The sequence below is a fragment of the Muscardinus avellanarius genome (genome assembly GCF_963383645.1).
Source record: "Muscardinus avellanarius genome assembly, chromosome: X".
Taxonomy (NCBI): domain Eukaryota; kingdom Metazoa; phylum Chordata; class Mammalia; order Rodentia; family Gliridae; genus Muscardinus; species Muscardinus avellanarius.
In genome coordinates this window covers 12,472,186-12,485,018 of record NC_137792.1, presented here as the reverse complement: position 1 = coordinate 12,485,018, position 12,833 = coordinate 12,472,186, and the positions used below count along the sequence as shown (strand labels likewise).

Genomic DNA, 12,833 nt, shown 5'->3' with positions numbered 1-12,833 from the left:
CTAGTCAGAGGGCGCACCGCGAGCGAGTTACTAGAATTCTGGAGCACTCCAGGCCTCCGAGGCGGGGTGGAGCTACAGGGGAGGGGCGGGGCCTCGGCGGAGGCTCTGGGCCTGATGTAACACTTTGAATAGGCTGAGAACGTAGGCGCTTCGTGTGGAGGTTCCATAGTGTAGTGGTTATCACGTCTGCTTTACACGCAGAAGGTCCTGGGTTCGAGCCCCAGTGGAACCATGATGGAGAACCACTATTTTTGTTTCTGAACTTCATTTGAGCTTCCCGGTTTGAAAACAAAAACACCATCTGCCTTCCTTTCTCCTCTTTTTAGTTAAAAAGTGTATGACATTCTTTTATTTTTTTTGGTGGTACTGGGGATGTAACCCTTCTACCTACGGGCTACACTACCAGACCTATTTTATAATTTATTTGGAAACAGGGTCTCCTAAACCAGCGCAGCTGGCTTTGAACCTGCATAATCCTCCTGTCTCAGCTTCTCAGGCGCGGGGATTACAAAGGTGCCCCACCACACCTGGCATATGGCATGTTTTTAATCTCAGAAGCAAGTGAAATAACATGACCTCCCATTTTCCTCAAGTGACCTCTCCTATTCCTCAAGGTCGCCGTCAACAGTAGCCAGACCTGAGAAGTAGCTGAGCACAGTCGCGGTCCTCCAGAATCCTAGGCGACATAAAAAAATCTGGCAGTCCTGGGGGATCACCGAGTATGGCCCTTTCCCTGAGCCAGGACAGGTTCGTCCTCCAAAGCCTCCAACAAAAATGTGTCATTACTACTGCGCTTTGACAGCAGTCGAATTATTAAAGATTGATTGTTACTATGATTGAAGGTTTAATATTTCATTAAGCTTTAAACTACAGAATGGGGGGGGGGTGGTCACTTGCTTTTAACACAGCACCAGGGTAGTGAAATAGACATACACTTAAAGAAGAATCCATAGGCAGTATAGAATAAATGTCAGGCTTACAGACCTCCAATAAATACCAATTGAAGACTAAACATTTCTCTAGCCCCTCTTTACCATTTCACTGCAGTTTCCATTAGGGGTGAGAAGAGGTATTTTCTTTGGGTGGAGGTTGTTGTCTTTTAACCTTAGCCTTTCTTATTTTTGACAAGAGGAATGAGGGTAAGGGGTCATGGGTCTTGAATGCCTAGTTTGGCCACAGGGGAAATGGTGGTCACAGGAACTAAAAGGAAATAGGAAACTCAGTATTTCCCTCAGTACTTTTCCACATAGTTTTGCTTAAATAGTGTATAAGTTTGCACCTTTTAAACTCAAGAGTATAACATGGGATTTTCTCTATTATTAACAATCAACTTCATGATTTAAACAAACTTATTTTATTTTATTTTTGTGGTACTGGGGTTTCTGGAAGCCCTTCTACCTCCGGGCTACACTCCAAGACCTATTTTTTATATTTTATTTGGAAACAGGATCTCTTAAGCCAGTGTGGCTGGCTTCAAACCAGTGCGATCCTCCTGTCTCCACCTCCCAAGTGCGGAGACTACAAGCGTGTGCCACCATGCCTGGCTGATTTAAACAAACTTAAGTGTTAAGTGTACAGTTCAGTAATGTTATCCACAACGTGTTCAACAGATCTACAGAACTTCCCATCTTGCAAAACTGAAATTCTATACCCATCCATCAACCATTTCCTTTTTCTTCCCACAGACTTTTTCTTTCTTTCTCTCTCTTTTCTTTCTTTCTTCCTTTGTTTCTTTGTTTCTTTCTTTCTTTCTTTCTCCCTTTCTCTCTTTTTTCATTTACTTATTTATTCTTGGTACTGAAAATTGAATCCAGGGAAGGTCCTACCTCTGAAGCTACCCTCCTCAGCCCTATTTTCTTTTTATTTTAAAACTGAGGGTTTTGCTACCTTACTGAAGTTGTCCTCAAACCTGTGATCCTCCTTTCTCACCCTCCCAAGTACTGGCATTACAGGTCTGTGATAGATGGGCCAGATCAGTTCTCTAAAGGAGCTCCCACCTGGGCCGAGCTCTGCCAGCTCATCCCTGCCCCCATACTTAGTTTCCTTTTCCTGAAAAGCTCCAACCCCTTCCCAGAAGCCGAACAAACTGTCCGGGCTCCAAGAAGTTTAAAGGCCATACGACCCTCCAATGAGATGCAACATGCAGTCTGGCTGGCCAATGGCAAAGCGCCAACTCAGATTAAAACTGTATTTAACCCCAAGCACAGCCAAGTTCTGTCTCTGACTGCTTCTCCTTTAGACACTGCTGTCTATATAAATCTCTTAGACTGGTCGTTTCCGGTGTAGTTTTTGCCCTTTTGCCCTTCGCTGTGTACCACCACATGGGGCTTTATCAACTTCATTCTTTTTGTTTGTTTTTGCAGATGGAACCCAGGGGTATCCGACCTCCAAGCTATACTACCTGCCCTATTTTTTATTCTTTATTTTGAACCAGGGCCTCACAAAGTTGTGGAGGGCCTCACTAAGTAGCTGAGGCTGTCCGTGAACCTCGATCCTCTGGTGTCAGCCTCCCGAATGCTGGGATTACAAGCGTGCGCCACCACGCCCAGCATCAACTTTATTCTTAACGGCTATGTAAAAATGATATGCACAACAAGCACTATCCTAAACATTTTGATTTGATGTGTGGGGTCAAATATAGACCCTTGCACATGCTAAACGAGGCTCTACTATTGAACTCTACCCTGGTCATTTAAGTATTTTGTATATATCATTTCGTTTAAGTTTCAAAATAATTCTGTGAAGCAAGTATTGTCATCATTGTTTTAGAGATGAGGAAATTCATAGAAAGTGGTAGTAGCATTGGGAATTGCACTTGGTCTAGCTTGGAAATCTGTGTTTATGTATTCGTTTATTTACATTTGTGGTACTGAGCCTTGAACCCCAGGTGCTCTAACAATAAGCTACAGACTCCCCATCCCTTTTTTATGTTTTTTTTTTAAATTTTGAAACAGAGTCTCTCTAAATTACCATGCCTGGATGACCTGGAATCTGCGATCCTTTCTCAATACCCCCAAGTATTGGGATTACAGGGGTGTGCCACCACACCTTGCTAGAAATCTGTGTTCTTAACCCTCCCATGGTTGCACTGCCTTTCCTAATTTGCTTAACCAGCCCCCTAACCTTGGACATTTTGATTCTTTCCAATTTTTATTATTGTAAGTAACAGCATTGTACTTCTTTTGTATAACTCTTCCTCCACCACCAAATTTAGTATTTTCCTAAGCTAGTAAGTATGAACATGATGCCAAGTTGTTTTGTGAGATGGAGATCTATGGGATTTTCATACAGATGGGGAATGTTAGTACTTATGTGACAGGAAATCGCTCAAGGTGACCCCCTAGAAGATGATAGCAGAGAACACATTAAAACCTGAGTCTCAGGGTTCCAATTTATATTTTCTTCTATTGTCTCCTTCATATCTAAAGATAGAACAAAAACACTCTCTTCCTTCTTAAACCAACCTCGGTTGGCATTAGTGTTGTCTCTGAGAATTTCCTGTTAAGGCAGGTAACTATGAGGGTTAACTTGATGGGGCTCAGCCAAGACCTAAGCACTAAGTGGAATAAGATGCTTAATGAGGCTAGTGCTCAAGTTAATCTCCTGCTCATGGGCAAGTGCCCCACTTCAGCAGGGCACAGCTACAGCCAAGGACAAGGGGAAAATGCCACGCAAGATAGAAGGCTTCTTGTTATTACTTCTCTTTGGCTATGAAGGTATGTGCTATTCAGCCACTGGCATTCATTACATACTTGATAACATAAGTAATAATATAGTTGCTTTATAGAAAACCTGCATCATAAAAATCTGTTAATTAACAACACATGTTAATTAGTTAACACGTTATTAATGAGCAGTGGTTGTCTTTGTGGATATGATTATTGTTGTCTTGCCACTGGCTTTCTAGTTCTGTGAAGAGACTTTTAAAGTTCAAAGGATGCTTAAAATCTAACAAAGAAGGAATGGTCTCAGAAATTATATAAAGTAGCTATAAATTGCAGTGGTTCATGAGAAATCATGATATAGTCTAGAAAACTTTTAGGAGTCAAAGTTAGAGTCGAATTTAATCTTCTAGAGTTTAATCTCCTAAACCAGGATGCTATTGAGGGTAGAAGAGGAGATGCTATTAATAATTCTGCTGGGACAACAGGTGCAAACCAGGACTGTCGCAGGTAAATCGGGAAGTAAGGTCACCCTAGTTTAAAGATGGATAAACATAACACACCGAGTACAACTGAAATCTAATAAAAAGTATAATCCAACTGAGAGTCAGGAAACCCCAAAGTCTAAATACACTCTGTTATTTTAAAATTTCTTTTTTTTTCTTTAAAATTTTTTTATTGGTACATTATATTCATACAACATATTGGGGTAAAAAACTTGTGTGTACAAACATGTACTCATCGCTGATTTAACCCCTACCCAATTCCCACCCCATTCCCTCATGTTCTGTCCTTCCCTTGCTTGGCTTAGTGGTTGACTTCAATATGTTTAAGTACATTGTGTGTTTTAGAGATTTTCCTCTTCCCCCCTCCTTTCTCCTCCTTTAGGTTGTCTTGTTTGTTCCTCTATAGGATTTCCTCTTTCATGTGGCCTTGGCAGGAGTACTATGCCTAAATAAGAAAAATTCAAATCTCTAAGATGTCGTGCGATTTTTTTCCTTTTTTCTTTCTCTCTTCTTCTTTTTTTTTTTCTTAGTGATGGTGGTGGTAGAGATACTGGAGATTGAACCCAGGGGGATTCTGCCTTCAAGCTACATCCTCAGCCCTTTTTATTTTTATTTTGAAACAAGCTCTCACTGAGTTACCACACACTGACCTCAAACCTGTGATCCTCCTGTCTTAGCCTCCCAAATACTCCAAAACACACAAACACACACACACACACACACACACACACACACAAACACACACACACACACACACACACACACACGACTCAACTCAGAGATATTGTACTTCTGAGCTATACCCCCAGGCCCATTTTTATTTTTTTATTTTGAAACAGGGTCTGGCTAAGTGGCTAGAGGGCTCACTAAGTTGCGGAGGCTGGCTGTGAACCTGTGATATCTTGTCTCATCCTCCCAAGGACTGGGATTACAGATGTGCATCACCATGCCCCTCCAGAGCAAAGATTTTGGAAGATCTTGACACCATGCATGTCACCTCCCTGTTGCTTTTACAGTGCAGAATCTGCCAACCCTTCTCTGTATTCCCCAAATCAGAAAAATTCCTCTAAGAGTTTCCCAATACATTGTAAAATTACACCTTCCAGCCAGGTGCAGTGGCATATGCCTGCAATTCCAGTACTTGGGAGGCTGAGACAGGAGGAGTCAGGCTCCAGGGCGGTCTCAGAAACTTAAACCCTGTTTCAAATAAAGAGGGCTGAGGTGTAGCTCAGAGGTAGAACACTACTGGATTCAATCCCCAGGACTATAAAAAATAAATTAATTAAATAAAATAAAAGACCTGTTCATTCAGTGGATATCAGTAATAAAATACAGGTTGTGGGGAGTCAAAACAGACAGCACATTCTTGTTCTATAGCATTCCAATTTTTTTGTGCATGGCTAGGGAGCTCCAGATGTGTCCAGAAAAAAAAAGCAGATATATTATCTGTCCAGGTAGAAGGGAATGTGGTCGAATGGGAAGGGTGAGGGAATTTAAATTTGCTTACCCACCTAACTCAGGCCCTCTGCCCTAACTCTGTGTGAAAGGAAACCAGCCAGCGAAAAATGGCCACTGTGGCTTGGCCACCTCCTGTGTGCTATACCCTGAGCCAGGGGAAGATTCCAGGAAGAGAGAAAAAATACAGGACGCAATCACTGTATTTAATCAGTTGATAATCCAGATGAAGATGTAAAAAAAAAAAAAAAAAAAGGATCCATTCCATTACACAAATAGGAACCTAAGAGCAAAGGCTCTTTGTCTAATTTACTCTTCGCTGTTTCCGTTCTTTGGCAGCAGGGGCTCCTCATTGCAGGGAAATAAGGTAAATGACTTGACTTTGCTTATGGGCTGGAAGAAGGTTTGTTCAGGAGTGAGCGCATCATCATAGCAGGGTGCCACCTGTGTCTGTCGAGCTTCTATTTATCTTCCATTGCATATTTTGAATTCTATACCAATAATAATATTTTTGCGGCACTGAGGATGAAACCCAAGGGTGTTCTACCTCCGAGCTACACTCCTAGCCCTATTTTTTGTTTTGAATTTTGAAACAGGGTCTCGCTGAGTTGCAAAGGACCTAAGTAGCTGAGGCTGGCCGCAAACTATGATCCTCCTGTCTCAGCTTCCCAAATGCTGAGATTACAAGTGTGCACCACCACACCCGGCACTACCAATAATTTAAAAAATTTCCATCCAGCCGGGCGTGGTGGTGCACGTTTGTAATCCCCACGCTTGGGAGGCAGAGACGGGAGGATCACGCAGGTTCAAAGCCAGCTGCACGCACTGGCTTAGGAGACCCTGTTTCCAGATAAAAAAGTAAAAATAGGTCTGGGAGTGTAGCCCGGAGGTAGAAGGGCTTCCAGGAACCCCAGTACCACCAAAAAAAAAATTTCCATCCTAGCTGGACGTGGTGGTGCACACATTGTAATCCTAGTACTTAGGAGGCTGAGACAGGAGAGTCTTATGTTCAAAGCCAGACTCGGCAATGTAGCAAGACCGGCTCAAAATAAATAAATAAATAATAAATAAATAAATAAATAAATTTAAAAGTCTGGGGGTATAATTCAGAGGTAGAACACTGCTGAGTTCAATTGTCTAGTACCGAAAACAATCTATCCTATTAAAATATATCAGTCCATTACTTGGTCATGTTTATTATTTTTTGTGTGTGTGGTTCTGGGGATGGAACCCAGAGGCATTTGACCTCTGAGCTACACCCCCTGCCCTATTTTTTATTCTTTATTTTGAAACAGGGTCTCACTGAGTTGCAGAGGGCCTCACTAAGTAGCTGAGGCTGTCGGCGAACTAAGATCCTCCGGTCTCAGCCTCCCAAATGCTGGGATTACAAGTGTGCATCACCATGCCTGGCTATGTTTATTATTTAAAAACAACAATGACGAATGTATCCTCTTTATAGGTGTGCCACCCATCAGAGACTGCAGATTTTTGTGAAAAGCAGCTGTACTAAGATGTAATTTATATACTATTAAATCCACCCATTAAAAGTGTACAGTTCAGATGGGCGTGGTGGTGCACGCTTGTAATCCCCGTGTTTAAGAGGCTGAGACAGGAGGATTGCGCAGGTTCGAAGTCAGCCTCAGCTACTTAGTGAGGCTCTCAGCAACTTAGTGAGACCCTGTTTCCAAATAAAATATAAAAAAGGTCTAGGAGTATAGCCCTGAGGTAGAAAAGCCCCTGGGTTCTACCCCCAGTACCACCAAAAAAAAAAAAAGAAAAGAAAAAGAAAAAGAAAAAAATGTGTGGAATTTAGCCATTTTTATTATGTTTACAGTTTTGTGGCATATACCATCTAATTTTAGTACATTTTCATTCTCCTACCCTCCCTCCAAACCCTAGTAGCCACGAATCTATTTTCTGTCTCTATAGATCTGCCTCTTCTGGACTTTACATATCTATGTGTATATGTTACTAGGGATTAAACAGAGTGCTCTGCCTCTGAACTACACCCCCCAGCCCTTTTTAATTTTTTTTAAATTTGAAGCAATGGTCTTCACTGATTTCCAGAGGCACTTCCTAAGTTACTGAGGCTGGCCTCTGAACCTGCAGTCCTCCTGTCTCAGTCTCCCAAGTACTGGGATTACAGGCATGCTCCACCATGTCCAAATGGACATTTTATACACACACATGCACACACACACACACACACACACACACACATATGGTGCATTGTAGTCATACATTTTAATGGGGTACAAGATGGTAGAGACATACATACACACATCACTCATTTAGCCCTTCCCTAATTCCTGCCCCATTCTCTCCCCCCTCCCTCCATTCTTCTTGTGTTTGGCTTAGTGATTGACTTTGATATGTGTATGAATGTACATTATGTACATTAGGGAAATTTTTTATTCCCCCTCCGCATCCCCCTCAATTAGGTCGCCTTATTTGTTCATCTGTTTCTTCTTCTTCGTCTAGAGTTCTTCCTATGACCCATTTTTCCCCTAGCTTCTGCATATTAGGGAGAGCACCTGATTTTTTTACTTTTTGTGACTGACTAATCTCACTTAGCATAATGTCCTCCAGTTCCATCCATTTCCCTGAAAATGACATAATTCTGTTCTTCTTTATGGCTGAGTAAAATTCCATTGTGTGCATATCCCATAGTTTTGTAATCTATTTATCTGTTGATGGACATCTTGGCTGGTTTCATAGTTTGGCAATTGTAAATTTTGTGGCTATGAACATAGATGCCCATGTATTAGTTTGGTACTTTGGTTTCCATTATTTTGGGTAGATACCCAGGAGTGGTACTACTGGATCATGTGGTAGGTTTATTCCCATTCTTCTGAGGATCTGGACATCATATTTAAATGGAACCATCTAACACATGGTTTTTTGTGTTTTGCTCAGCACATTTCTTTGAGGTTCATCTGTGTCAAAGTATGAAGGGATAACAGATTTACCCATGAATATGCCTGTTGCCTAATAGAGTAACCCATTAACACCAAAAGCAATTTCCTTCTTTCTTCTTCCCAAGAGGGCCATTGTGGCAGCCTACTGTGTTTCTCCTGTGTCTTATCCTTGTTTCTCAAGTAGATCGGAAACTGGCTACAGACAAATTTTATCATTTGTAGTTGTATGCTTTTCTCCTTAGCTTCATCTGTTTCCATGGGAAGGAATGCTCTGTATTTAGCGACACCCAATCAAAGTGACTAAAGTAGTCTTTTTTTGTGTGTCTCCAGGGCACACTTTTCCTCTTGGCCTTGCAAAGTGATATTTGAAGAAATAGGCATGCCTTAAATTTTCTTGCTGCAGGAACAAGGCTTGCACAGTAGAGGGGCACTTGAGACAAAAGGGTAAAATGAGCCCAAAGATGGGTGGGTACCAGCCATCTCCCAAAACATGGAAGAGTCAGGAAAACAACCTGAGTGAGCAGAAAAACACACAACTACATAATCAACATTTCTGACTATTTTCCCTCTTAAAGGCTGATGTTTTCCCTTTTTCTCATTCCAACAATGTTATTTCCTGGCATGATAATATGTCAGAGTCACAGAAAGCTTTTGCTTTTGTTCTCCGATTTTTCAGTGGTTAAATCATTTGGGGGGACTGCAGCAGCTAGGTTGCTGCTCTCTGGAAAATGCTTGTTGTTTCTTCTTTCTCTGCTCATTTCCATAAGGATCTGGCACATCAGAATTCCAGGCTGCCTACCAACAAATGCTTCAGGGGAGGGGGGGGAGAGAGAGAGAAATCTGAGAAATCTGCCCAAAATCGGATAGAGCACAGGAATTGGCTGTGAAGGCAGGCCTTCTTTTTAGTCCTCTTTCTCTCCATGGGTAGAGAGCAGCTGAGTTCCCCCCGTCCCCACCCCGTGCACACACCTCCCCCCCCTTTTTTTTCTTAATTTCTGAAATTATGTGGAAACAGTTCCTGCTCCAGTGAACACGGAAGCCTTCAAAAACCCCTGAGGAAACTGGGCACGGTGGCTCACACCTGTTCTTTGGAGGTTGAGTCAGGAAGATTACAGGTTCAAGGCCAGCCTCAGCAACTTAGAGAGGCCCTGTTTCAAATTAAAAATAATAAGGGCTAGGGGTGTTGCTATGTAGCAGAGTGTCCCCAGGTTCAATCCCAAGTTCTACACACACACACACACACACACACACACACACACACACACAATTCCCTGAAGGCCACATTATAAAGCCTCATTCAAACTCTAGGTTTGCTAAATTGCACCTAAATAGGGGCCCTCTTCAATGACAAATGCGGCCTTCTAGAAAAATTGATTTGGTGATCAAACTCACACCTTTGGTGACTAGCATCCTTCACCCTTCACCCTTGTTCCCCCAACAGAGAGTCTTGGCACAACTGGCATCTGCCCACCTGGTGGGCCCTTTGGGAAACTGCCTCTCTGTTGACCATGCCCAGCTTCTCTTGAGAGTAGAGAGTGGAGCAGAGTGCCTCCTGCATTAACGAAGGCCCAAGCCAATCAGATGCTAATTGCTCATTTATTCTTTTCCTTCTTTCTTCCTTTTCTCCCTCCCTCTTCTCTCTCTCTCTCTCTCTTTCCTCTCTTCTTTCTGATAGCTGGGAATTGAACCCGGGGCATTCTACATCTGAGCTACACCCCTACCCCCCCTTTTTTTTGTGGTACTGGGGTTCCTGGAAGCCCTTCTACTTCCGGGCTACACTCCCAGACCTATTTTTATATTTTTATTTGGAAACAGGGTCTCCTAAGCCAGCGCGCGCGGCTGGCTTCGAACCTGCGTGATCCTCCTGTCTCTGCCTCCCAAGCGCGGGGATTACAAGCGTGCACCACCACGCCCGGCCTACCCCTACCCCTTTTAATCTTTTAATTTTGAGACAGGATCTCACTAAGTTGCTTAGGCTGGCCTTGAACCTGCAATCCTTCTGTCCCAGCCTCCCAAGTACTGGGATTACAGGTGGGCACTGGTCTACTTTGCATTTCCGGATGGCCAGCGATAGGACTGAGGTTAAATGTTCATGCAGATATTAACCATGAAGAGCATAGGGCACCATCCTGCCTTTCTGTGTTTTCCTCTAGCTCTGGAACTAGCCAGCCAGCTGCTGTCAGCCTAAACACTTGGGTGTCCCCTTATCAGTGGAACAACCTCTACCACATCCTCTTCCAATCCCTCCTCTCCTCGGAACTCTCTCTCCTTTAGGAAATGGCAGCTCTATCAGCCCAGTTACTGAGGACTCCAACTTCTCTTTCTTGAACACCCTACGTGCAATCTGTCAGGAAATCCCACTGGCATGATGTTCCAAATCCAGTTAGAAGACAGCCAGCCACTTCTCACCTCCACTGCCCCCACCCTGGCCCAAGCCACTGTGAGCTCTGGCCAGGGGGATTGCACTGGCCTCAAACTGGACTCTTTCCAGCCTCGACCCAGCCAGTTTGCTCAGCGACATAGCACCAGAGGGTCCTTGGAACCCATAGTCGGTCATGTCCCTCCTCAAATCCTTTCAGTATCTCAGGGTAAAAGGGCGAAGCTCACCAATTGCTGTGTACATAGATGTCCCCATCACTCTGAACTACATTATGATGTTAGACTACAATGCACCAATAAAAGCATATTTTATTTATTTTATTTTATTTTTATTTTTTGCAGTACTGGGGATGAAACCCAGGGACATTCTACCTCCGAGCTACAGCCCAGCCCTATATTTCAGTCTATTATTATTATTATTATTATTATTATTATTATTATTATTGGTACTGGGGTTCCTGGAAACCCTTCTACCTCCGGGCTACACTCCCAGACCTATATTATACTTTTTTTTTGTAATTTGGAAATGGGGTCTCTTAAGCCAGCGCCCCTGGCTTCGAACCTGCATGATCCTCCTGTCTCGCCTCCCAAGCGCAGGGATTACAAGCGTGCGCCACCACGCCCGGGTCTTTGTTTTTTTTTTTTTTAAACAGGGTCTCACTAAGTTACTGCACACTGGCCTCAAACATACAATCCTCCTGTCTCAGTCTCCCAAATGCTGGGAATACAGATGTGCACTTCCTTCAGGTCTTTGCTCCAATATGACCTTTCAGCCCCCCCACATACCCCTGTCCCTGCTTTTTCTCCAAAGCAGTCAGCATTATTTTGTATTCTATATATTTTATTTGTTCCTTAATTCTTTCCCCAACAAACACAAATTAGGAGGAAGGTGTTCTCCAAGGACAGGTGTGTTTCTGTTCCATTCACTTCTGCATCCCCAGCACCTAAAGCTGGGTCTGGAATATAGTAGACACTGGAAGAATGAATGCTTCGCAGCTTGTCATCAGCAGCTATCTTTCCTATCTATTTCTATCAACCTACAGCTTATAGATAAACCTGCAGGTAAGAAAAGGGTGGGGCACAAAGGCCAGAGCAAGGGCTGAATAGCGAGAAATGAAAAGTCCTTTCACAGAGATGGGCATAAGCAGCCTGCTATGGTGGCATGATGTGCCTGTAATCCTGTACATGGGAGACTGAGACAGGAAGATCACAGCTTCCAGGACAACCTCAGCAATGTAGCGAGCAACGTAGCAAGACCCTGTTTCAAAATAAAAAGGAAAATAGGACTGGAGGTGTAGCTCAGAGGTAGAATGCCCCTGAGTTCAATCGCCAGTGCACATGAATGAATTATTTTTCTTGTTTTTGTACTTTAAAGTGGATTCACATAGTGTATCATCTTAGGTATCTGACTTTACACTCAACATTGTAACATGTATCCATAATGTGGCATGTAGATATAAATTATACGTTCTCATTGTGGTGTAGGGATTCCATTGTATGGATATACCACAATGTATCCGCACATATATGTTCAGCTCTACTCTTGATGGATGTGAGTTTTCCCAATTTAGGAGGATTAAAAATAGTGCTGCACAGCCGGGCGTGGTGGCGCAGGCTTGTAATCCCCACGCTTGGGAGGCGGAGACAGGAGGATTGCGCAGGGTTGAAGCCAGCCTCGCTGGCTTAAGAGACCCTGTTTCCAAATAAAAAAATATTTAAAAAATAGGTCTGGGAGTGTAGCCCGGAGGTAGAAGGGTTTCCAGGAACCCCAGTAACGCCAAAAAAAAAAAATAGTGCTGCTATGCTGGGCACAGTGGTGCACTCCCACAATCCCAGTACTCGTGAGGCTGAGGTTTAAGGTTATCCTGTGGAAACTTAGTGAGACTGTAATCAGAATAAAAAATAAAATAGGG

General features: G+C 43.1%; 1 protein-coding gene across 1 annotated transcript in view; it reads left to right on the top strand.

The window, feature by feature from the left end:
• Window positions 1–3,664: 3,664 nt before the first annotated feature.
• The window catches only part of RS1 (retinoschisin 1), a gene marked incomplete at both ends in the record, with an annotated part of 30,817 nt that continues 21,648 nt past the window's right edge, over window positions 3,665–12,833 (top strand). The window contains one exon of the mRNA XM_080719556.1: window positions 3,665–3,716. Coding sequence (XP_080575682.1) covers window positions 3,665–3,716 — 52 coding nt within the window. The remainder of the gene's footprint in view (window positions 3,717–12,833) is intronic.